Source organism: Lytechinus variegatus, chromosome 11 (genome assembly GCF_018143015.1).
Source record: "Lytechinus variegatus isolate NC3 chromosome 11, Lvar_3.0, whole genome shotgun sequence".
NCBI classification, from domain to species: domain Eukaryota; kingdom Metazoa; phylum Echinodermata; class Echinoidea; order Temnopleuroida; family Toxopneustidae; genus Lytechinus; species Lytechinus variegatus.
This window is the reverse complement of record NC_054750.1, coordinates 5424417-5452040: the sequence shown is the minus strand read 5'-3', so window position 1 is coordinate 5452040 and position 27624 is coordinate 5424417. Positions and strand designations below refer to the sequence as shown.

The 27624-nt window shown below is 35.1% G+C and overlaps 2 protein-coding genes across 3 annotated transcripts in view; both read right to left on the bottom strand.

The window, feature by feature from the left end:
* Positions 1 to 1211: 1211 nt before the first annotated feature.
* LOC121423609 (cilia- and flagella-associated protein 57-like) lies at positions 1212 to 17790 on the bottom strand. Its single transcript, XM_041618991.1, has 19 exons — positions 17686 to 17790; positions 16047 to 16562; positions 15273 to 15529; positions 14551 to 14722; positions 13744 to 13896; positions 13289 to 13428; positions 12663 to 12828; positions 11841 to 11954; positions 10989 to 11201; positions 9792 to 9965; positions 8947 to 9111; positions 8092 to 8341; positions 6795 to 6985; positions 6255 to 6428; positions 5463 to 5621; positions 4735 to 4995; positions 4126 to 4257; positions 3399 to 3542; positions 1212 to 2676 (listed from the first exon to the last, which is right to left on the bottom strand). The coding sequence occupies exons 2-19, from the start codon at positions 16515 to 16517 to the stop codon at positions 2359 to 2361; spliced, it is 3654 nt and encodes a 1217-aa protein (XP_041474925.1). The 5' UTR covers positions 16518 to 16562; positions 17686 to 17790; the 3' UTR covers positions 1212 to 2358.
* Positions 17791 to 22061: 4271 nt separating this feature from the next.
* LOC121423729 (muscle-specific protein 20-like) overlaps positions 22062 to 27624 on the bottom strand; it is a 34572-nt gene continuing 29009 nt past the window's right edge. For both annotated transcript variants that reach the window (XM_041619179.1, XM_041619178.1), the window contains exons 2-5: positions 25810 to 25949; positions 25369 to 25447; positions 24451 to 24555; positions 22062 to 22752 (exon numbers count right to left, since the gene is read on the bottom strand). In XM_041619179.1, coding sequence (XP_041475113.1) covers positions 22546 to 22752; positions 24451 to 24555; positions 25369 to 25447; positions 25810 to 25949 — 531 coding nt within the window. In that variant the 3' untranslated portion in view covers positions 22062 to 22545. The remainder of the gene's footprint in view (positions 22753 to 24450; positions 24556 to 25368; positions 25448 to 25809; positions 25950 to 27624) is intronic.

Genomic DNA, 27624 nt, shown 5'->3' with positions numbered 1-27624 from the left:
AGTTCTCAAGCCAAACAACATTGCATGTTGCAAGTCCAATGACTTTCTTTCTGAAGTGGAGTTTATTTGAATTCCTTCCTTCCTCCCCCAATCCCTCTCAATCTATTATCATTGGCATGAAGGACTTAAAATTCAATAACTAACTTTAAATTCTAGGCCCATCTTCTGAACTTGGAATTGTTGTGGTTAATAACTATGTCATCTGTTGTGGTTAATAACAATGGATAACCATGGCCTATCTAAACTGTACATTAGAATATAGGCCTTGAAGTGCAAGAAAATAATCCAGGGGGGGGCAGCCAGATGTATTGCTGTACACATGCTTTACCAAATTATTTCCAAACACCCACTAAACGAGTTTTTCTCTATGTGCAAAATAATGCCCTAAAAAAGTTTTTGCTGGCTTCATTGACACATTTTGGCCCCTAAACAAGTTGTCGCCAGGATATGACCCCTAAACAAATTTTAACTGCCCCCCCCCCCCCCCGGAAATAATGTCTTCAAAAAAGAGAGAGAGGGGGGCCTTAAAAACCATTCACCTTACTTCATAACAATTTTGTAATCCATCAATTTCTATCCAATGTGGAAATTTACAAATAAGGCAGTTTGAAAGACAGGTATTATTTTGAGTGAATTTGCAATCAATTTCACTCCTTTTGGAAGCCATTAAAGTTTCAAAACTTGTCCTAATCTATCAGTCAAGGCATCAATGCTGAAAGGCATTCATTTGAAGGAACAGCTCAGTGGGGTCAATCTTGTAGGAGGCAGCCCTGCCTATGAAGCGATACCCGCATACCTTGAGGATCATCTTACGAGCTCTTGAGACCTGACTGGAACCTACACTGAATGGGGCAAAGGGCATGGGTTGCTCAAGGTTTAAAGATGCTCCTCACCTTACAGCCGATGCTGCAAGCGATAACAGTGATCGCTTGAGTAAATACCTAGTCCTATGGACTCACTTTAATGATAATTATTGACCTACACAATAATAATCAATATTTCTTGTACAGCATATATCACATTATCATATGAATTAGTCTCTATGCACATCCATAGGACCTGGATATTATTACCCCGGCTCCAGTCCAATAACCTTTTACAGTCCACAAGGTATTTCAAGGAAAGAATCCTTACAGGTCCGATCTGCAGCTCCCCATTAACCTCACTGCAATTACATAAGCATATTCACATTTGATGTTAAGGGTTTTGACGGTTGTTTCTTTTTGATTGGAACTCCCATTTGAAAATCTGCTCCACTCAATTAATTATCTCAGAAGAATTAAGTTCAATATAGAAACACCCAAATAAACACACACACACATATAGGTCTGGGCGAATTGGCTGAGGACATGGCATACACGCATATCACTTCTATTGTGAATTCAGCTTTTCACCAACCCACTGTCTGACTAGTCATAACGTCTGTTTCAAAATGTGCAAACAATCTCATTATATGGGAGCTGAGAATATGAACCCCAAATAGAGTTTGATAGACTTTCATTTTTACTTGGTGATAATGTTTACACTTCTCTTGCATGGTTTGATCTTGTGACTCACATCACGAGACGCAGCCCTTTCAAAACAAATCAAAAGGTTATGAAGCGTTGGCAAAGACAATGCATCATTGTGTCCTTGACACCTGTCTTTAATTCCTTCCTTAAAGGCGACATCGATAATCTTGTCTGCATGGGCAACATCAAGGTGAAAATTGTGCTAATGTGTGAACTGCAGTGCGAACTGTCATCTTAACGATACATTCAGGCACAGATGGTTGCATTCTGTTTCAAGGTGTGATATAGAATTGCAGTGGCGGATTCAGGGGGGGGGGAGGCGCAAGGGGTACATGCCCCTCTATATCTTAAGAAATGCCCATTAAGAATACATATCATTATATCTAATTCTAAGAAAATTGTCATCTGCGCCCCCTCTATTTCAATTTTTGCTATTTGCACCCCCACCCTCTATTTCAAACTCCTGGTTCCGCCACTGTCCATACAAGTAGGCTATATGGAGAAAACTTGGAAGGCTTCTTGATCAATATAAAAAAGATGAAATATTTGGAAAGTCATTTGAGATATTGACAAGGTGATATGACAAATTGGTCTGCAAAATTGAAAGCACAATGTAACTCTTTGCTGATATATAGTCTTTTGGTAATTAACCAAAGGCGAGCACTGCCAAGAATGTTTCTTTGTGTTTAAGATTAGAGATTAAGTTTTCTCTGTGAGCTGATACGCAAGCCAGGTGACATTTAAAAATTCATTCGGTGAAAAACTAGCACTTCACACCTCAAAAATATTCTGAGGAACATATGATAAAGTCTGAAATATACTCTACTGTACATACAAGTGGCATAAATTATTGTGCAAGCACGGGAGGAAGCCTTGCACCCGACGGCGGTCTTTGCGTTGCAAACTGTTCGGCGTCCATAAGTGCCGTCCTCAGCTTGCGGATCTCTTCTCGCTGCATCTCGATGATCTTAACATTCTCCTCGTTGCGACCCTCCCTCGAGGCGAGGCCGGAGGTGACGGATCCGTTGGGGATGGAGGTTAGATCTTGGGTGGGGGTCTTGTTTTTCTTGATACCGAGGGCGGCCTCGAGGTCATGGACCTGGGTACGAGCGATCTTTAGTTCTCTCCTCAAATCATTGATCTCTTTGATGAGTGAAACATTTTCCTGTTGGTTAAAAAAGAAAAAAAAAGTGATTACACAAAGTTGTATCATATCCCACAAAACTTCATTGAAAACAAAATGTTTTCTACATTATGACTTGAAAACAAAATGTTTTCTACATTATGACTTGAAAACAAAATGTTTTCTACATTATGACAATTGACCTGCCAATCCATGAACAATCCTGTATAAGGAACCTATGTCATATATCACTTTAAAATAGCTTTTGTGAAAATGATAAAAGTAAAAAGAGCATCATCATAGTGAAAAGTTAACTTCTTTATGTCTCAAATTATTATTAGTTTAAATACAAAATTAAAGCATATTTCTTAACTTAAAACATTTTTAATATAATTTCCTACAATTCTGAACCTTTACAGATATTCGAGAAGTTAAACTCTCTTATTCTATCTATCATGGAATACATTATTTTAACACAGATGGCACTCACTTTATAAGTGCCTATCATTAATATGATAATTAGCATAATCAATCTATTCATTCTTGGCAAATTAATAACTTAACCCATGGTCAATCAATTGAGAATAATTAATTTCTTAATACACACATCGCTTTTTACAATTTCAAGCAGAATTCTATTCACTTCTCATTCATGTCATATCTACATGGGAAATAAGTCTGAACAACAAAAAACACCTATTTTAATATTAAAAAAAATACATATATTACTATTGTGGAGAAAATGAAGGAACGATCTGACTTACCTGCATGATTCTGACATTATCTGCTCTATGGATCTCTGTATCCTTGGTGAGTTTCTTACGAAGTGATGCTACGCTCTGCTCTAGATGTTTCCTCTGTCGGCTATACTCCCTCTGGATATCAGCATCTACACTGGCAGACTCCACCTGAAATAAAGAATTTTTGTGAAAAAAAAATGATGATAATGATGAATCAAAACAATGGTATGAGTCTTTTCAGTATCTACATTATAAAACTAAAGACAATAGTCGTATATTTATACAAAATCATATTTCTGATACATTGAATTTCATGCACAGTATGTTCACAGGACCTAATTGACCTTTATCAAAGTATGAATGGAGATCAAATGCATAGAAAATCAGCACTAAATGCAGATTATAAACTCCAGATATCAGTTGATCATACAAATAAGTACCAGAGCCTTGTCTTTGATAAAGTTGGAAAGCATCAATTATTACTTGATAAAAAATAAACAAGTCAATTAATTGGTTAAACCAATATTGTACATTTGCCCTGTCTTTAAAAAGTGTTGAGTAAATCAATAATTTGGGATAGACTGATGAAAATGTATACTTGAAACAAATAAATTATTGTCTGAATGAATGATTGAATTAATTAATGAATGAATGAAAAAAAAAACATGCAAATGAATGAATAAATCAATGGATTAGTCAATCAATTAATTTTCTTTTTGAAAGCAAAACCAAGAAATAACATTCTACTCACTGTATCATCTTGGACATGTTTCTGGTAGAGGGCCTTGATGCTCTCCTTGAGTTTCTTAGGTTCCTGAACAAAGCCAACGCAGTTATGAAGATCTGTCTTGAATCGCCTGCTGATGGCATCCATGTCTCGCACCTGAAGAAGAGAAAGATTGGGTTATTAGCACTTCTGAAAGTACACTTAGCAAGATAAATAGGGCTCTGTATGATACCTACATTTGCCCTAATTAACTGAGTATGAATTTCAAAATGGTATTTGGTAAGTTTTACCTTATCCTGAGCATCATTTCCAATCATCATCAACATTATCACAGCAACATCATTCATCAATGCCATCATTGTCTTCACCATTGTCAGAGTAATCCTTTATTCTATTACCTTTATTGATTCAACCACTTAAAAAAACCCAGCCAAATCTACATTAATAGTCACAGTTACAATACAATGAAACATAATACTAAGTAAAGTTGGTAGGCAGCCCCCGAAGATGCATGAGCTCCCTACATCAATCAGCACCACCACTGCCACCACCACCATCACCATCATCATCATCACCATCACCACATCATCATCATCATCACCATCACACCATCATCCTCTTTCTCCCACTTACCTTCTGTCTCTCCATAAGCATCTCCTTCTCTGTTGCCTTGAGTTTCTGCCTCAGCTCGGTGATGTTGAGCTCCAGCTGGGTGTTCTGCTTGTGGAAGCGCTCCAGCTCGCTCTCCATCTCCTGGATCTGCTCCTTCATGTCCTTGATGTCGTTCTCCCTCGGCTCGATCTGCTTCTTCAGCTCCTTGATCTTGTAATCCAGGACAAACTTGAACTTTTCCAGCTCCTGGTTCTTCTTCTTGAGGTCATAGATGCGCTTCTCCTGTAAAAATTTAAGGGGTGGTCAAAGCGTTGGTGAAAAGAGAGTCAATGACATGAAGAGTGGCAATCGCAACTGTAACCATAACACATCTCCAGTTCATGGTTACCTTGAAAATGCATGTATATAACCATGATGTTATTGGAGGTACAGGATCAATGTTTTAAATAATCCTAAACCTTCAATTCACAGTAATTTGCTGAAAAGTGTAGCTAATCATTGATAGCTATTGAGTCATTAATTTTTTACTTTCATTCGCTTTTATATACCTACGAAGGGGAATGGGATGGCAATTATTTTTCATATATGTATTTACATGACAGTGCAGAAGTTTGGAATCTGGTCAATTTTCTCTTCAATTAGTATGATATATTATTCCAAATTCATTTTGTAGTCTAATCGTAATTTAATACATCTATAGCCTGCATGACCAGTAACTCAATATTCACAACTCTGCACATAAGACCTACCTTATCCTGAATGGTTTCATCTCTCTCTTGAATCTCTTTCTTGAGACCGTAGATATCCTTCTCCAGTGATTTGATGACACCCTGGAGCTTGGTCTGTTCATTCTGGAGCTTCTTGATGTCATCTTTGTGATCCTCTATCTCCTTCTGTTGACTGGTGAACTATATAAAACGACAAAGATAGTAATAATAATAAATAATACTGAACAATATTTGCATAACGCTTATCACAACAGGCTTAAGAAGAATAGAAAGAGAGAAGGAATTTCAGCAAAAAATTAAGTATAAACATGAACAGTTTAAAGTAGACGGTAAACAGGGAAATGGGTACTTAATAATAAAGTAGGTCTTTAACATGAATTTGAATTTGTCTGTTCACTCTGATAGTTTTATTAATTTTTTCTGGTCTTTTTTATCTAAAGAAAAAAAAAATGTTAGAGGTTCAATCTAACAATGAATACATAAATGGGTGTCTATTTAAAAGCAACATTATACAGGCATGTCTTCAGGTTGCCCTTGAAGATGGTCACTAGCTGGTGTCTGGGTTTTTAAAAGTCTGTGGAAGAGAATTCCACAAGGTCGGCCTTGCATGAGCAAAGGCCTGTTCCCTCATGATATCTTTGAAACTGGAGTTCGAAACAGGTTAGAAATTGAGGATCATAAGGGTCATGTTGGTTGGTAGTTATGATTCAAAGATGTATTTATTTACATGTATACTAACTTCTGCAGCTAATTCTCCTATCTTCATCACTATTACTTTTAACTTCTGTTTGTATAGTTATGGTGGACCTTTACCTTTTTCCTCATGATGCCTGTCTCTCCCTTGAGTCTCATGTTAGCCTCCTTCTCGTCTCTCAGTCGTCTTTCGTATTTGTTCTTGATATCTAAGATCTCTCTATCAGCGTCCTCTTCAATTTGTTTCTTGGTCTCCTCGTACTCACGCTGCTGCTGGCGAGATTCCTCTGTAGCCTAAAAATACGGGGGGAAAAGTTGGAATTGGAAATGTTTATGAAAGCATTTGTTACAAGAATGTAAATATAGGTACACACCGTCAAAGGAAAATACAGGTACATAGAGAGGGATCAAACATTCCGTCGGAAACATGCAATCAGCAATTTGAATAATATTTTACGCTCATAAATATGAGAGGATATAGGAGTTGTCAGAGAAGCGCCAGCTGCAGATCACCAACACATGCAAAGCCATGGCTTAAGCTTCTAAGATGGTGGCATGATGACATCAATGCATATGGTCTATTTCAACAATCAACAAGAAAACAAACAGAAGATCTAATTCTAGCCTCCAGCCCCAGGAATCCAATTCTCCACCACCTACCTGATCCAGGAGGGTTGTTTTCTCCTGGAGCTTGGTCTCGTAGTACTCCGTCAGCTCCTCCAGGGCCTGCTCCTTGGACTCCTCCATCTCGGCCAGCTGTCTCTCATAGTCTTCCTGCATCTTCTGGCTCTTAGACTGGAGCTCCTGGTACTTCTCATACTCAATCATCAGCTTCTGGTTGTTGGCAGATTCTAAATAGCAGAGGAACAAGCAAACAAAGATTGCGAAAGAACTTTTTCTTTTTGTGGGAGGCTCTCATGGAAAAGCAAAAAAGGTGGAAACCCTGGAGAACATATACCGAAGCTGTTTGAACAGACACTGGTCTCCATGAAATACAAGCATTTATTAACTTAATGAAGGATGGAAGCCGCTGGAGAGAAAATGTCCATGGATCTCGGAAATACTTCCTGACTTGATTGATTTTCTGTTGCCTTTTTGTTTACCATAACGAATTCTGGTCAGCTGGTTCGTATTTTTATTTGGGGTATAATTTAAAAAGCTGCTGGATCTAGTTTTTAAAAAGAGATTTAAGGTTGATTAGGCACGATTGTCCTCTGATTACGAAATGGACGAGGTTATATGACCATTTGCAAAATTTCATAAATCAATTTGTAAAATAAAAGAGGAAAATATATGAAAATCGTGGTCAGTCTGCCTATTCATTTTTTTTAAGGGGGGGTGGTAGAATTTGAAAAAAAAATGAAAGTCAGCAGTTTGCGAGTTTTACTCCAACCACAAAGCATGCAAAGTAATATGCAAAACTTGAAATAAATAATTTAATTCATGGAACTTTCACATTGAATGCAAGATGTGATTTGTTTACATATTGCATCATAATCGGATCATATAGTGATGTGCACTAGGCTATAGAGGTATGTTTGCCAATTTGTCTATTGCCAACTTGTCTACTAATCACATGGTCTACCTCCATTTAGTCAAATGCCATTCTGTCTATCAATATTTTTTCTAACAACCATTTGGTTTAATTGTCACTTCATCTAATCGCCAGTTTGTCGATGACCATTTCGTCTCATAACCAGTTGGTCTAATATCCATTTTCTTTACACTCATTTCACCCAATTAACATGAAATGGCCTATCAAGATCATCGTTGCATGAACATTTTGTTCAGTAGAATGACTGGGAACCACTCAGAATTGTTCTTTCAAATTACCGGTAGTGATTAATTGCTAACCTTTGTGTTATGAGGCCCTGGTGGATAGTGGATGATTTGGCATTAGACCAACTGAAAATAAACTGGCTTTAGATTTGAAAATGTCCCTGGGTGGGGCACTTACCAAGATCCTGCAGCTCCTTGGCATGCTTCTCCATGGTCTCTGCCAGCTCCTCGTCATGCTTGGCCTCCTCCTTGTCCTTCTCCGTCTTGAGCACCTGGTTCTTGGTCTTCAGAGACTCCATCTCCTGGATGAACTTCTCCGTCAGCTCCTTGATCTTCTCGTTGTAGTTCATGTCCTTCAGCCTCAGCTGGTACTCGTTCTCCATCTTCAGCTCTTCTACCCGTTGCTTCAGCTCGCCCATCTCTTGGTTCTGATAGAGGGATGGAAGAAAAGATGATGGTGGAATAACTTAGCAACCTTTTACATACTAGCATGCTCAAAGAAAGAATGAAGTGATCAAATACTGGGATAGGGAACAAACCTACTTGTAATCAATAATAAGTCAATTATGGGTCATTAAATGGATGATAAATTAGTCTTGTAAATACATATGTAATATGTGATTTGCTGAAGATAAAGTTGAATTTGATTTTTCAAAGTTTCCTAGTTTTTAAGATAAATTTAAAGACACAAGATAAATACCCCAAAAAGAGTAGAGATAGAGAATCAGAAAAGAAGGATCAACCATAATAAGAAACAAAAATAAAAATGGTATCAAAATGAAGAGAGAAGAGAGTGAAAGCAAGAGGGAGGGGAGAGAAAAATATGGAGAGAAAGAAAATTGAAAAAAATAAGATGGGAGAAATAAGCAAAAATAAAGATGAGAAAATTAGAAATAGACATGAGACAAAGGAAGTAAAATGAAAGAGATGAAAAAAAAGAGAAAGGACAAGGATGAAAACAGGTACAGAAGGAGAAAGTGAAGTAAATGAATGCAAAAGATTGCCCCCAAAAAGGAAAATAAATGCTTCTTACCTTATCCTCCAGGTCTGTTTTTGTGATGAGGATTTCCTCTGCATAGCCGACCTCCTTGTCTGTTCTCTTCAGGCCACGCCCTTCTTTATCAGCGATCTTCCAGATCATAAGGACAGCATCCTCAGAGATGGTGATCAGGTATTGGTCATCATATGTGATCCTCATCTGCATGACAAGAAAACACAAAAATATATTCATCAGAATCGAAATATCATTCCTCTTGCAATCATACCTTTTTTTGAGAATTTGTGAACAGTTTGAGATTTTATTACCTATTTTGTTCTGTATATTGATAAATTTATTTTTTTAAATGTTGAAAGCTTATAGATAGATTTGAAACTGACAAGTAAAGATTCAAATCAAAAGAAATGCATTTCAAGTGGAAAAAAGCTACATTTTTCAAATTTCAAAAAATAGCTTTCTTTTTCAATTTCACAAAGAAATGACTTCCTATTTGTTAATTTGTTTTAAAAATGGTGTGATATATTGATGAGGAAAAGGTTTCCACCTGCCAGTTATCGAATCAAACTAATTTTCCATTTGAAATTATTTTAGACAGTTTCTTCCATAAATTCAGTTCTCTATTGGAAACAATTTTAGACAGTTTCTTCCATAGATTCAGTTTCCTATTAGAAGCAATCTCAGTTTCTTTCATAGATACAGGCTCCTATTAGAAAAAAATTATGACAGTTTCTTCCATAGATTCAGTTTCCTATTAGAAACAAACTCAGACAAGTTCTTCCATAGATTCAGTTTCGTATAGATATAACTTTAGACAGTATCTTCCATAAATTCAATCTCACGACCAAAGCGGGAATTCATCTCCAAAGACGGCGTGGTCTTACCTTAGTGATGGCTCCACCGTGACCCATGTGCTCCTGCCATTCTCCTGGTGAGGTCAGAGGGAACTTCATGGAGCGCAGGGTCCCGTTACCGGTACCGGCGAACAACATGCGCCCGCTATGTGACATGACAACTTGAGATAGGGTGGTCTCATTAGAATCCAATTCACGCAAGATCTATGAAATAACATAAAAACATTAGCTAATGGATCAATCATCACTGCTTTTGCAAAAAAAGAAGCTGTTTCTTACAATATGGTATCTACAAATTAATACAGAAGAGTTTCTTTAAATATGGTATCTACAAATAAATACAGAAGAAAGGGGGCAAATAATCAATATTACACTTTATTCCTGTATAAATCTAAATTCATTACAGACATGCCACATTTATCCACATTATGCTGCACTCAACCCAGGTGAGGTGAATGGGTACCCGTTAGGATTTATCCCTTGAATACTTTAGCTCCTATATGGCCGCTCAGCTACAGCCGAGGTAATAATAATATACCAAGTATATTTCAGCACCTTGAGCACATAACAATGTGGATTTGGCGCTTTATTATTATTTATTATTATGCCGTTTCAAAAATGAAATTCAACATTCTAGAATTATCCATTCAAGAAGCTTTTCTTATTTTATATAATAACCTATAATGAATACTAATTACTTTGTTCCATGTATTGATAGTTAAAAATTAGGACAAGATTTTGGCAAAAACTGGCAGAGGTAGAAGTCGAGAATTGGAAAATCAACAGAATTAAATGATTCTCATAAAATGGAGAAGATTCAGATGTTGACAAATACAAAGAAGAGAAATGCTATATGCCAATGGAAATCTGTATCAGTGTCAATGCCCACGAGGAATTCAGTATTTAATGAGTTAATGATGAAGATGACAGATTTGCAAGGTAATGTTTAGTGTGAGAATTATCCCCTTTCTCTACTTTAATATCAATGTAGAAATATTGGAAATTCACTACATCTTATTGATTAAGAAACAATTACCTGTTTGGTGTAAGCAAATTAATTGGTGATTTTTAGTATTATATATAAGAGGAGTCGTCCTCCCCAAGCCCCCTGGCTTTTAATTATTCATCCACAATGTAAAGCAATTGAATTTTGATATGAATTATTCATGATGTGTTTTTCTTGATGTGGTTAATAAATGAATGAATAAATAAATAACTGAAACTCACCTGTGAATCTGATATTTCCTTGAGGGTTCTGTCTGATCCCACAGCAAAGGTGACCTTTCCTTCCGGGTTAGAGGTCACGCAGGTGTAGCTGCACGACTTGAGGACACTCTCACCCTCTCGCTTCCCCGAGAAGGCATTCCATTCGTACACAGCGCCATCCATACCACAAGATATGATCTTGCTGTCGTCAGAACTCCATATCACCGACCTCACCTAAATTTGATGAAATTTATTTTGACTTCATTAGATTCAGTTTCCAGATCAGACAAGTATTTACAATAAAAAAAATCTAAACATACATTGCCAGACAGAATATACAAAATATCAGAGTGGTTCATTTACTAACTAAAACCTTTTCTGTCTGATAAAACAGTAATACTGTATCTTGAAACAATGTCTCTTAACCAAACAAAGTAATCTGTCATATTTGGGCTCAAAGCACAATAGAATACAAGTATATATATATATATTCAGGTGATGAGGTGCTTCAATAAGAAGGCCATAGCATAAGAAATCCATGCATTCACATAATCATAACACAGCTTCATGATTCTTTAATAGAATAAAACTGTGATTTTTAAGTAGTATGTCACAAAGCTGTTATAAATCATGACTTGAACATGTTCTTAAGAAGAGCCAAGTCAGCTACATCAGGATTATATAATTTAGAACATAAAAATGGTAATTACTAGTCATACCTAAAATCATTCATAAATTACAAACAGCTTCATACAGCACCCACCTACTACAGCATATTTTCTTCAGCCATTGCCATTAAAGTTTTGCATAACACTCAAATTTTGAAACCCTTTTCCCTTCAAAACATTGTTTATTGATATTGTTTTCCCTTACCTTTCCATTGTGGCCTTTGAGATTGGAGACATTCTCAAAGGTAGTTGATGAGTAGATCTGGATGACATTGCCATGAACAGCAGCAAAGAGATGGCCACCATTACTGAATGAACACTGCAAATAAGAAACAGGACAAAATACAAATACATAATTCAAATCTGTTATCACATTACAAGTAAAATGGGTAAAGTGCTTTGTACAAAGTCTCATGTAGTACAAAATCTAAATAAACAGATACAATTTTCGAAATGTAAATATATCTTTAGTTACATCATTTCTACCTTTTCTCTGTATGCACATTATATCTTTACACCTATTGAAAACAGATTAATAAATTAGAATAATTAAAATTCAACTTCATCAGACTGAAATTACCAGTAGGTTGAACAACTGGGAAACCACAATATTTTTTTTTGTATTGAAATACAATTTCTGGCTTTCACCCAGTAAATACTTATATTTACCTATATACTGGGTGAAAGCTGGAATCGTATTTCAAAATAATGAAACTCCCCCATCAAGTATTTAAAATTCCCATCTTTTGCCCATGCAAGTCAGATTAAAAATCAGAGGTACTGAGGTATTTGTTCTTATATCATCGTGACTGTGTCATGGACCAGTGATTGCTAACCGGCAATCAGTAGAAGAGAGGTTCAAATCCCACTAGTTCCAAGATTATTCCTGACTTATTTTTATCAGATCGATCAATGGGATTTTATTTACTGGGTGAAAGCCAGAAATTGTTTCTTAAATAATTTTCTTATGTCATGTTTTTTTTATTTATTTATCCCAAACAATAATAGTTTCCAGTATTCAACCTACCTCTCTGCACCCTCTGATAGGGAATTCCTTGAATTTCTTGATGTCATCAATGAGTAGATTCATAAGACGAAGCTTATCACTGAACCCGACCAGGATGTACAGACCCGACGGATGAAGGGCGATACTGTACGCTTCCTCCTGAAACTCTTTATACAGCTCCAAGGAACTAAAGAGGGAAAAATAAAAAAAAATAAAACAAGAAGAGAATAAACGTATGATTTAAAATAAACAACATTGAGGAGTAGAGACATGGGGCCTCTTGTAGATAGAGTTGCATTTGAATGCAGCTAAAATATCAAGATAAAGTTTATTTTCTGGAGTTGCATTTTCTTTTTTGCAACAGGGCCAACCATATTGGAATCATATTCGATCATTTTGTTTGAGTTATCTGAAGAAGAAAAAAATGAATATCTTCAGATATTAATGCGAATCATCACTACTAACCCATATTTAGAATAACCATTTTATTTATTTGATGAACACTACAATTTACTTACTGATAAAGCTTTGTCAGAGTTTTGAAAACTGTGTCTAACCATTGAATACAGTAAGCTGCAAAGCACAAGCAACAAACAAACTTTTATTCTTAAACAATAATATTATTTTTTCATTGTAAGTTGCCTTACCATGTCTCATAATTCCAAACACGCACGGATCTGTCTGTGGAGCAGGTCGCTACGAGAGGTTTCCTGATGCAGACATCAAGGCCAGTGATTACATCAAAATGGAACGGCTGGGATAGAACTTCAAATGTTGCTTGGTCACCCTGCACAAGAACAAATAATAAAATGAATGTAACAATCTCAACAAATATTTAGACCATGCTCTCATCTGAGGATTTTTTTTTTGGTGGGGGGGGTTCAAAGGATGAGAAATCTTCTCTAAATCTAGACCATGATTGCAATGCCAAATCGATAGCACACTAACCAATTTCTGGCAAAAGAACGATTTATTTATTTCAATGTGACGTCATTTGGACATTCAAGTGCGACTCTAAGTCCTACTTTACTGTTTGGTAAACACCCCCAGGTATCATGCAGAATAATCTGCTTGAGCCTCCCCAAAGAAATGAATCATTTACCTTGCCAATCTCAGCACTGGACAATGTGATGGCATAGAGCTGGTTTGTAAGTGTACTGGCAATCAAGGTTTCCTCTGATGGACTGATAGTAAGAGTCTTAATCTCATGACTCTCTGCTCTGCTGTCATCTGCTCCGAGAGCATTGTTGACAATCTAAAAGGAAAGTGAAAGAGATGGCTGTGTTATCACACCTTGTTATCATCGCTTAACATATCTTTTATTTTACTATGACTATGTTCTCAGTAATTTACTTGTAAATAATCAACAAAAGATAATGTGATTATCATGAAAAAAAATCTCTATAATTTGACCTAGAATGTACTCAAAAGCAATGAAACATTTGAATTAACTCTAAAAACCAAACACTTCAAAATTAAGATGCAACAGGAATAGTAAGGGATTATTTACAGGAGTGTTAAGCTAGAGGTCTTACATTTCATCTATACAATTTCATTAAAAGAAAAATTTCTTAAAACTGCAGAACCTAGCTCTGGCTTTTTATCAATCATGAATATCAATAAACATTCTTGCAAAATTTACAATTGGACAAAAAACAAAAACAAAACAATAACCACCAAAGATTAGTGTGAAAATATTCATCAATATCAAGACTGTGACAAGTAATTGTATGTGGTATATATAATATAGCACCACCAAAGATTATAGTGTGAAAATATCCATCAATATCAAGGCTGTGACTAAAAATCGTACATGGCATATAAGATCTTGAAAGCTCTTGTATTCACCAGACCACATTAAAATCCTCTATCTTACATAATAACAATAAAGAACAAATGTAATAGTTACCCTGATCTCTCTTGATTTCTTGTAAGAATCTTTGTCTTCTGTTTTCTCATAGACAACGACCACACCATGACCAGCCGAGCAAGCAAAGCCCTTGGATGACGAAACAATAGCAGTGATCTGAGGTGTGACGGCTCCTGCACCCTCATTCTCAGAAATGGTCCCCATTCCAGATCTAAGACATCAACAAAATTGAGGTTTCAATTCATTAATTTTCCTGAAATTTTTGTCAGTTGACAATAGAATAGATCATTCAACATTGATAACTAATCGTATTCCCAATAAAAGTTACGTATTGAAAAAATGAACAACAAGAAAGTAAAAATAGAAATAAATCATTTTTGGTGGGGGGGGGGGGGATTTATCACTGTAGAGAGCTGTAAATCCAATGAACAGCACATTGCTATTCCAATTTTCTATCTTATTTTTATGAGAGCATGAATGTTTAAAAAGGTCTGATAAAAATTTTTATCGACTACCAAACAAGTAGAATAATGAAATACCCTACCCCAAGTGGATGAATATTTGAGGAATTTAGCAAATAGTGGAAATTGTTATATCTATATAGCATGAACGACTTTTTACAAGATGACCCACTGAAAATAATGTACAATTAAAGGTAATCACCTGAAAACTTTGATAACTATCAGTTGTTAAGAGATGTGACCATTGAGAGCAGAGATACCATTAAAATTAAGCTTTACAAAACTAAACTGGTAACTTACTTGTCAGCATCTTGCTTGGAGCTAACTTGGACCACCATTTCATTCCTGAGCTCCCCAGCCTCAAAGAGAAGGAGCTTGCCCTGGTCTGTACCGACGATCACCCTCTCATCTGAGACCCAGGCTTGCGAGAGGTAGTTCTGAGGCTCTAGCTTCTGGAAGGCAAACTGTTTGAGGTTACCCTCGCTGTAGCGGTAGAGCTTGAAGATGCCATTACCCACCACACAGATTTGAGTGTTATCTTGGGGATTGAAAGACACCTAGATAAGAAATAAAGAAAAAAGCAGCACAATAAACCAATGAATCACAAATATAACAATATCTAATCAACTGCTAGTATTTTGAATCAACATCAATAAATATGTTTTCCAAATATACCTCTACATGTATAGGCTTATATTATTTTTGAAAAGTTAATATAAAACTTCAGTTAGTCTTTGTCAATTAATACATCTTTAAATTTGTATAAAATACTTTCAGGTAGATGAAACCTAGAGGAATACTAGCTTTCTGTTTTTATAGTGGATTATTATTTCAGTTATACATAATGATGACAACTTTTATTTTTTTTGGTCTTGCTGAAAATTCAGTAAAAACAGAGTACAAAAATAACTTACTAAAGACACTTAATTGTGAATAAAAAAATATTGCAGAAGAGCAAAAATGATTGAGCAAATATGCTTCACCTTTATTGCTTAAGGATAAAAATGTATACTATACAGTCTTCTTGCTAAAATGATAAACTTCTATTTTTGTACAAGCCTTAAATTAGTTTACCTGGTAGATATCGTTGTTTGCAGGATTTGTAGTCTTTGTCACAGCCATCACTTTGGATTTTTCCCAGGTCCAATAGACCAAAGTCCATTCCGGCCTACCTCCTTGGGCTATCAGGTACTTAGAGTCTGGAGAAAAGGCCATACTGACGACCTCATTGGACTGGATGTCGGTGGAGCTTAAGGCCTTTCGTTTCCTCAGCGAATGGAGATCATAGATAGTGATCAATGCTTTATCAGACCCTCTTTCTGCAACAGCGATGTACCTTCTGTTTGGGCTGACACATGTGGCAGAGAATCCAGAGCTCTTGTCCGATCCGGGTATGAATCGCTGGGTTTTTTGGTCAATGTTGTAGAGGATGATGTTGCTGCCACAAGGGTAGACCACCGTCTGTTCATCAACATAACTGACGTTGCCAGAGACATCCCCTTTCATGCCAAATACATGGCGGGGCTGTGATAGTGCTATCGACATGGTTGCTCCTTTTGTTTATCTATTTCTTTAATCTATGTTATGTTCCTGTAAAGAGAAAGCAATGGTTCAACAAATAAAAATGTAATCGGGTAGTTTTAAATTCCAATTTTTAACAATAAAGTCATATTCAGTTCTACATCTTTTGTATGACTTACAGTTGCAATTATCAAATCTAATCATAGATCTTACATTCACCATTAGCAGGAAAAAAAAGAAGATTGGGCTGTATTTTATAAGTGAATATTCTTTTGCAATCCTCAAATTGGCAAGAATCCTACTTAGAAATTAATATTGAGAGCTACAGGGGTAAATAACATCAAGTTACATGGGTGAGTTGTTCAAGGTATACTATCAGGTAAAAGCTTACAGTTATGCTACACTGCAATATTGTCTTATAAAATTTAAAAAATAAAGGCACTGATACAAATCCAGTCCACTGATGGCTAACGTTAGGCTTTTTTTCAGTTATAAATTGACAACAATAATAGCTTTTTGCGGTTTAATTTTAACAATAAACACAAGAAACTTTACTAAAATATTACTTGGTCTAGCAAATTTAATGGCAGCTAATGAGCTCGGCTGGGGATGTTCGACATCAAGTTTGTCAAAGTTGTACTTGTTTTGACTTTTTTTTCTTTTGAATAGGGAGACTGCAAGATTTTTCTATCTCATCAACCACTTCATTGAACTGTCTGATTTTTTCAGGTCTTGATGAAAATATATCTAACTTTAGTGTGAACACAAATTAATTGTGCACGGGTCGTGCGCCATTTTCATTCGCCATTTTTTTGATTCGGCAGTGAATTAATGTGTGGGATGCTGAGTATCATACTCTACTAAAAAACCCCTGAAAACTACTGTTATTAATATTCACAATGATAATTTGATTTGAAAATAATTAAGTTAGCTTCCCGAAACCTGAGTCAGAAATCTGTGAACAGCAAGCAGCAGCTTAAAGTATTAATCAACAAACACAAAAGAATGCGTGTGGGACTGAACATTGAAAGAACGACCAAGATCACGTCATATTCCACATGCCACTGTGTCACATAACACACCATATTAGACATAATCATACATTCATTGTGAGAAAAATGACTTTCCATCTATATTTCAACACAGAATTCTGAATTTAAGGCCAACGTAAGTAAAGAATTTTATGACTTACCGTGGTTGAAAATTTACAGTGGCAAAGGTGTCCCACAGCCAAGCGCGTATTGATGTGTTGTTGCTATGCACCTGTCTCGCTGTTGCTATGCACTGCTCTGGATTGGAAACGTCGTCGGTCGCGAATTCTCGTCGGAAAAGAATCATCAGCGATGGATTCGAGGGTGGGGTTAAAATTGATAATATAGTTCAAAATGTTAATTCATAAAGCTAATGAGTAATATAAATATATTCTTCCACTGAAATTAATTACGCTGATTTTTTTTTCTTCAATTTCCCAGTGTCTACCAGACAGAGCTTACATAATCGAGTACCACAGCCTATAGTTTCTCTTTCCACTAAAAAAAAAAATGGTTTACCCAAGGGGTGAATAACATAAAATGGGGACATGCATGGGTTAAAAGAGAAACAGCCAAATATGGGGTAAAAAAGCAAAATACCGAGCAAACATGCATGTTCCTTTTTTACCCAATGTTGGGTAAAAACTTGTGTTTTGAGTGTCCGTCATCGTGAACTGGAAAGAAATATGCTTAATGTTGGCTTTCCGAAGTAAAGAAAAATTGTATTCTGCAATTTAATGACGTAGGGTTTGGACCAGCTTAAATTAATATGTAGCTTGCAAATATCACTGGTTGGATTAGGGAAGCTTTTTTTGTGTGTAACAAATATGATGGAGACAACTTGAGATTTGAGAATAATGGTAACAGACCTGTAACATCTTCACTTGACAACCCGCCCCCATGTAGGTTTTGTATTAATTTTTAAACTGTTTCATACTGCCTGTTTTCCCCCATTCCAAATCTAGTCCACATACCCTTTAAAAATGACAATAATATTAAACCATTTCAAAGACAAAATGCAACATGAAAAATGTTTAGTGATATAGGGCCAATTCTGAAATTAATAGGCCTACCTATCCAATATTAACTTTCAAATATTCAAACTGTTTTGTTCCTCTCTCAAGAGAAATTTGATAATGCATTGTGCTATAAAAAATTTCAATATCAATGATTCTACTTCAATTACCGTGATATGTTTTAATAATGTATTTACTATCTTGAAGCGCCATGTGAGCCAATATTATTTTCATTATCATTATCTATTTAATGACAAAACTCGATAACAATAAGAGTTTTCTTCCCGATGTATTCCCCCGCCCCCCCTCCCCGTAATTCCTCTACTATCCTACCATATTGTTCCGCTCTTTAATTACTTTTGCATTACATTTACTTGCTTAAAATGGTACAAGCTATTTATGTTGCACAACTTTTCCCCTTTCTGCGTGAAGTTTGAGAATGTTATATTTTTAGATGCCATTTTCACCATGCCGTTATTTTGAGGATGTTGAATGGAAGGGAAAAAAGTTCACATGAACTTGAAACATCTTAACGTCAATCAAAACCATGGCAATGATTACCTTACGGACAAGAGATAGTGTAACTGATGGGGATAGATATAATGGAAGGAATAGTCATCATCGCTATAAGACAGCGATCGAGAGAAAAGAAATCCAACTCAAACTTTTAAGATCAGTGTATGTATGCGTAATTGAATTTGGTCAGACTTGTACTAATCAGATATGATTATTTAGGTCTGGGACCGACCTTAAACGTCACTGTCCGAAAGACGTGCTTAAATTTACCTCGAATCTCTGCAACGCCCTGTTTGCACAATACTGTATGGTTTATTGTCACAGAGGGCGCCAAACCACTTTATGCCATGGTTCATGATGGATTGACAAGTAAGTAGACAAAGCAGAGCAGAATACAGGGGCGCACAAAATCAAAATACAGGCGGAGCATACGGCATACAGGTCGTGCGCGAGGGGGGGGGGGGGGGGGGGGGCTTGTCTAACAAAATTCGTGAAGGCCTATTAATATTAGTGCAAATTTTCACATGATATCAGACACTCACTAAATCCCCCAATTATGATTTAAAAACAAAAATGAAAAACACCTTTGTCATCAGTTTGGTCACTTCATTCCCTCGCCTTCAAGTATTCTTCAAAATTTCATTTAACCCCTTATATGAATTTCTGCTCATGGACATACAGACACGTTTTTCTAAAGATTCCCTCTATTAAAACCCATTTCCCCTTTCATCTCCAAAGAACTTTTTTTCCTCTAAAATTCTCACACATTCCATCTTTTCATACACCCCTCTTTCCAATGTTTCCACGATATAACCATCAGAAGTACCCCTCCTTCCACCCCTAGCAATTGTTTTCTTCCATTCTAAAATAAGCCCCCAAACACATTTGACGTTCCCCTCCTCTCTTGTATCATTGTACCCTCTTTATACCCCTCCTCCTTCTGTAAACTTATCCACCATTTCACTCACACTATGTTTACTTTTTCAATTTCATTCTTTTCTCTAAATATTTTCCTTTTCCCATAAAATTTGCCTGAAATGCCCCCCCAAAAAGATGACTTATCCTTCTGTCATCTAATTTTCAAAGATTTTCAATCTATTTTTGTGAATACTATTCTTCCTTTTTTATGTGAATGATAGCCAGTTTTATTGAGTGTTGCAGAGTTTGGATAGTACCAGAAATGCCCTGCATCATATTTTTATATTATGCAAGATACTATTTGTGAATACCAGTACAATATAGGTAATTTAATATTCATATATATATATATATATATATATATATATATATATATATATATATATATATATATATATATATATATTACCTTTTTAAATTATTCAATTGAAATAGTATCCATTACATTTTCAATGTGATATTTGGACAGTATTGAAAGTACGTGATTCCAATTTCGGGAAATTCAGTACGTGGATATTTTTGTAAAACAATTTTAATTTGAGCTAGTCAGGAAACCTGCAGTGTTTGAGGTGAGTTTACATATAGACACTATTTTTAGATGGCATCACTGTACATTTTCATTACACGAAATGTGAAAATTGGAATCGATATAAGTGAGAAAATGAATGCAATTGACAAACGAAGAGAAAGAAATTGTTGAGAGAGATAGAGAAAAAAAAGAGGGGATAAAATAAAGTGTGAAAACTATAGAAAGAAAGAGAGAGAAGACAGAGAAATATATCATTACACCAACAGAGACTGATTTCCGTGCTTTTGACAAATCATTTAATTCAGCAAGTTTACTAAATAACACCTACATGGAAATAAAATTAGCATAAATATATATCTATCACAAATAACTGAACGGAAGACATTCTATCATTACTGCATAATTCACATGTCAAATTAATTACATAGATATTTTGGTACTCTTTTAAAATTGGTAGACTATTGAGCCTTAGTTGAGATACAATCACACAGAATGTAAAATTTTGATTTATGCGTAATACTGTTATTTAAAAGTTATCATCTCTGTATGGTAACTTGTTTTGCCTCTATAACTAATGTGCAATAAATATTTAAAAAACAATAATGTTCAGATTGTTTTGTGATGTGCAGATCACTTTGAAATGAAATATAAATATTTCTGTTGAAAATATTAATGCCTAGATAGTAATAATGCCAAAATAAACATAGAACTGTTGCTATTATTATGAATTATAGTGTTGGGCAAACCACACAAATGTTGTATAAAGCTACGTACATGTATAAAAACTGAGTTGGAGATGGAATATCTGGAATGACAAACATAAATATAGTTCATACTATCCTATACAATCTACACTACATATATGATGTTTCAATAAACAAGTCAGCATGCGTTTTCAATGTGCGCCGTATGGTGAAGGTTAAAAGCAAAGTGTAAAGGAATTTTATATGTACCATGGAATTCATCACATTTATTTACAGCTGTACAATTCAAATCTCACTTTTTTCACATTGGAATAGAGGATTATGGGAATGTGTCGGCATGGAAATGTCAGAACAAGATTTCATGGAAGAAAAAATCAAACTGAATGACACATCAAACAGGTTTATTGATTATATGTGAAGAATGGTACAATAGTTTTCTACTCAGTTTAGTCCATTAGAAATTTCATGATACATATCGGGCACCTCATCCGTAACTCTCTCATAATAAATTAATTTCAGACTACATTATTACTAGCTTCCAATAAAATATCATCAAGTCATCTCATTATGCAATGTTCAGATCAGGCCACAATATTACAATCATGATAATGATATATTGACAATAATGATCCCAGAATCTCAGAGCTGGACAAGCCCCCCCCCCTATTATGATAGAACAAGAAAGTAGCATTAATAAAAGTAATGATGTTTGTGTTTGCATATAGCCTCTTACTTTACAATAAATTGTAAATATCTTTGAAGATGAAGTCCATAAGACTCTTACAATATATGCGTCATATTTTAATACAAATATCAAAAGGCCAAAAAACTAGAGGAATCCAAAATATTTTAAAAAAATATTAAAAGCAGTTTGAAATATTATCGACCGAAGAGGTGACTTTTTGAATTAATGTAATTTTGTAGAGTCGGACATTGCGTTGGATACTCTGGGTACCTCTGTTTACTGTATTTCTTTGTAAAACTGTTAATGTAAATTTTGTCATTAAATTCTCATTTGCTCAAGATGTATGCTTTTGTGGAGAGAGAGAAAATCAATCAATCAAAATTGTTGTTTTCTGAGGACATCCAGGTGGGTTATAATACATATACTAGACAGACCATCTATCAGTCTTACAGCAAGGGTCATGATTGACGACTTCCACGAGTTCAGACCACATATCTTTGCCCAAATATCATCATCTTTCCAGCTCTACGCAGACGACCGTCTCCTGTAATACAGGAAATGCCTAATCAACACTAGCAATGTCTTTAACAAGTGTGTACGTCTCGGCATCAGTCGCAATTTCCTTTGGCTGCCGAAGCCGATTCCTGATTGGTTCACATTTTTCTTTGGCTGCCGAAGCTGATTCCCGATTGGTTGGCTCCCTTGTTGGTGCCGGCCTGGAGACCAATGATATTCTTGCCTGCCTCCAACTGTTCCTTGGTGAAGTCTCTCTTGTTGGGATCAGCGACAGCGATTCCCCACTGGATGGGGTACCCTTTCTTTGTAGCGACCCCGGCCAGTCGATCCAGACACGTCACCACCTGATTATCAAAACAAAAATATTTAAGATGAATGAAAGTAGTCACAGTAAACACATGATTTCATCAGAAATTCTGTAAAAGCAAGATTTATTGTTACTATATCATCATTGATCTTACATAAACTGAACTTTGTGAAATCATGAAATCTAGACGGAAAAACAATCACACATAAGATCGCCAACACAGACAAGCACATGTGGGACAGTGTATTGTTGCTTAGAAAAAAGACCGAACAAATGGTTTGAAATTAATGCTATATTTTGCGAATTTCTCAGCTATTACACAATTTCTGGCAATTCTTTGGCATATTTTTCATTCATACATACAGACACATGGGTGGTCAGTTTCTGTACAAACTCATTTCTAAAATTTTTCTACAACTGAACTGGCATTATCTTTAAAACAACCATCTAATGAAACATTCTAATACAAAAATGCATGAATATTTATTATTCTACTAAATTACACTGCTAATTAGAACCAGTTTAACAAGGCAAAGCGGTCTTAAAAACCATATTGCAGGGTGGTTTTCCAAACTGGTTTGGAAGATCACTTAAGATCACTTCCAAGACTGTCCCCATAACATGTTAAACCAGTTTCCACTTAAAGGGGAAGTTTACACAGACAAAAAGTTTATTTAAAATAGTAGAAAAAATAATTATATAATATTGACTGGCCTTGAGGGGAACATCAAATATATTGCCAGCAAAAGAGTCATATTGGCCCGAGTCTTTAGACGAGGGCAATATGGGTCTTTTAAGGGCAATATATTTGATGTTCCCCGAAAGAAGAGCCAGTCAATATTTTTATTATCATCCAAATCAGATATCTAGAGCAAAAATCATGATAATGATATTTCTTTTAAAAATAGAGTTCTATTGTGTCATGTTAATATCGGTCTAGGCTCTGCACTTTACCATTATGACGTACTTGCAAGCGCTCGGATCCAGCGTTGTCTTTGTTATGACGTATATTGTTGGTGCGCGGATCTTTATGAAACGTATCTCTTTATACGCATCCACAAATGCCCGGATGTGAGACCAGGGAAAATACAAAGGTATATTTTGTGTCGTCTCTGCATGCAAAGTAAATACGCACATTGAGACCGAGGAAAATACAAACAATATACCTACCCTTCCCGATATTCAGAAAATGTAGGGCAATACGGTTTTGTAAATGACCAGCTCAGATGTCTGATACGGGTGATAATAACAAATATTGCCTGAGGTTTGAGAAAATTTCATCTAATAATCAAAAAGTAATTAGAATTTCGATTATTTGATTTGTGACGTCATATGCGAGCAGCATTCCTACATAGCGAATGGTAAAAAATCAATGAAATGTCATTTTCTCAGAAAATTGAAAATGGTTTTCCCTGTACCTTTTGTATATCAATCGACAAATTACTTCACACCCGATCATGAATAGAAAACAAAATCAAGTCATCAGGAACCATACAAAATTTGAAATTCATGCATTTTATATTACATAACACATGGGGCATCTGCTCGTTTGTGACGTCACAAATCCAAAACTTTGAACTCTAATAACTTTCTTACTCTTTAACAGATTTTCCTCAAACCTTCACCAATATTTTCCACTATTTTTTCTGCTATTTTTACAATGAAGTTTTCTTCAGGGTGAATTTCCCCTTTAACTAGTAAAAGAAAGACAAGAATGAAGTCTTTGTTTACATACCATGCCCACATCTCGTTCTTCATACAGATCCACCGTCTGGAAGAGGGACTCTTTAGGAACGCCAAATTCCTCTGCAAATTTCACAAAGTTACCAATGTTCTCCATCTACAAAATGAAATAAAAATGATTCATATATGGTTAAATATCATTTTTTTTAATTCTGCTGCTACTTCTAAACGGGTTTCAATTTTTTTCTGGTTCAAAACTTTAGTAATCATTGTATCGATTATAGATTTTGGATAAAATATGTTTTAATATATTTCTGTCATTTTGTTTTTGTTTTTCATAACAAGAAATAGTAGATGATGTCATCTGTCCAATCATTCTGTAAGATTAAGCAAGATTTTAAAATGTCAAAACTTTCTTATTTTATATTCAATTGTGATGAAAGTTTTAGTGTTTTACTTGTTGATTTTTTCTCTTTTTATTCCAATCAACATTTTCCTGAGTGGACTTGTCCTTTAGTCATACCCTAAAAACAAAGTGTCTTTAGTACTCATCTTTAGAAGGAAGAAAGAGACATGAAATAAAATGATCACTCGCATTTTGCATAAATATTCTGTTATTACTATCATGGATTTTGTACCATATACATACACCTAGCAATCTTTTATCAGGATTCCCATACTTTAAAAATTGATCATCATTATATTGTCACTGATATGTTAAAAACTTGTATCTAAAAATAAAACAAGTAATATCTCTGACAAGGTTTGATTTTATGACATATGATAAAACCTCCAATTGCCTAAAAAATATATATTTTTGAATTTTGAGACTCTTCAGACAACAAGAGGTTGCCTAAATTGCCATATTTTTTAGCTTTTTCTGTGCTGCCCTATTTTTTAAATTTTCATTTGAGATACACAGTTTGAACATGCCCAGCAATGACATTATACTTAAACAAGAGTTCAGTACCTGCTTAAATGCCATGGAAGAAGTGTTGATCTTCTTAATTTGAGGACTGCCAAAATGAGCGACGATTTTGTTGATCAATCTAGATAGAGAAAAGAGAGACAAGGGAATGTTTTAATTTCTACTTCATCTCCTACAAAGCTCCTGCTCATTATCATCAATATTGTCCCCACCTTCATTGTCATCATCGTCATCATCACTACCACCACCACCACCATCATCATCATCATCATCTTCATCACCACCATCATCATCATCATTATCACCATCATCATCACCATCACCATCATCATCATCATCACCATTATCATCGTCATCATCACCATCATCATCACCATCATCATCATCATAAACATCATCATCACCATCATCATCATCACACCACCATCACCTTGTCATCACCATAACCACCACTATCACCACCACCATCGTAATCATACTCACTTGCACAATACCACACCATCCTTGAGTGATTCTGCGAAGTGATGCGATCCAATCTCCTGGTCCTTGAGTGGTTCTCCTACAACCTGCTCTACCCATTTCCTTGCTCCTATCTCAATATCTTTGGGATACTTGGCTGCTTTCTGTAAGAAAGTATACAGAAACATATAATGGATAATTGTAGTAATTGCAGACTGACTGTAAAATATTTTGAAAAAATATAAACCTTGAAAAAAGTTAGAATAGTTGAATAATCATAATAATTAAATGTACACAAGAAGGAAAATAAATACGATGTATAACAATTTAACAGACATCTGATATATAATGTATATCTCATTTATTAGACAAATAAGCTGGCCATTTACAAAACTGTACTGCCCTAGTTTTCATAAATATTGGTAATAATGAATGGGGTTTATTATTTGTATTCCGCTCGAAATTCTTGCATGCACCGATTTGCATACAAACACTGTATTATCCAAGGAATCACAATCCAAGCAATTTCAGAAAGATATTCGCGTCATATTGATCAGCACAGCAACAACACGTCATACTGCTAAAGGTCAAGTCCATCCCAGGAAAATCCTGACTTGAAAAAATAGAGAAAAATCAAACTAGCATATTGCTGAAAATTTCATCAAAATCTGATGTCAAAATAAGAAAGTTATGACATTTGAAAGTTTTGCTTATTTTTCACAAAACAGTGATAATGCACAACTAGATGAGTCAGTCAATGATGTCCATCACTATTTCTTTTTTTTTATTGTTCAAATTATACAATATTTCATTTTTTACAGATTTGACAAAAAGGACCAACTTGACTGAACCATATAGTATTAAACAATGCTAATTCCACATTATCAGGGAGGAATTAATTGTTGTATCACTTGACAATGAGGAGAAAATAAGAATATTTCATATTTTATATAATAAAATACAAAAGAAATAGTGAGTGGATGACATCATAGTCTCCTAATTTGCATAGCAGCCAGGATGTGCGTATAACTGTTTTGTGAAATTAAGCGAAATTTTAAAATGTCATAACGTTCTTATTTTACATCCGATTTTGATGAAATTTTCAGTGTTATGCTTGTTGGGATTTTCTTTTTATTCAAATCAACTTTTTTTCGGAGTGGACTTGTCCTTTAATGAATAATTTGAATATAAAACAAAGCTGGATACGTGTCCTCAGGGAAGCCATCTCATAATTACATAAACTGGTAAAGCTCAGAATTTGTGATATAAACATGACACAATAGAATCACTTTCTTACAGGATAAAATATTTTCCGTTTCATGATTTGCTCTAGATGTCTGATTTGGCGAATATTGAAAATATTGGTTAGCTCTTCTTTCTGGGAACATCAAATATATTGTACTTAAAAGAACCATATTGCCTATGACTATATAGTCTCAAGCCGATATGAATTTGATGCAGACTTTATTGGCCTAATTCATAATGGGGTAATGAATAAGAGGTATGATTTTTTCTGGCTATTCCACATAAGGCCAGTCAATATAAAATGAATCAAATAACTACAAGATTTAAAAAAAATTAATCGTTCAATAAAGCTACAAAATAAAATTGGGTTGTAAAACTTGAAATTATGAACAATAAAAAAAGGTATCTAATTTACACTACATTTATAGAGCTATCATATCCTGTTTTGAGACAGACTTGCAATAATATCAATTGGAAGAGACGCCATTATGAAATTCAATTGAATTCAATTCTCGCATATGACATATTTGTACATGGGTTATTGTTGTTGGGTAAATCATACAGAGATACAAATAACAGAAAATAGAATAAAAA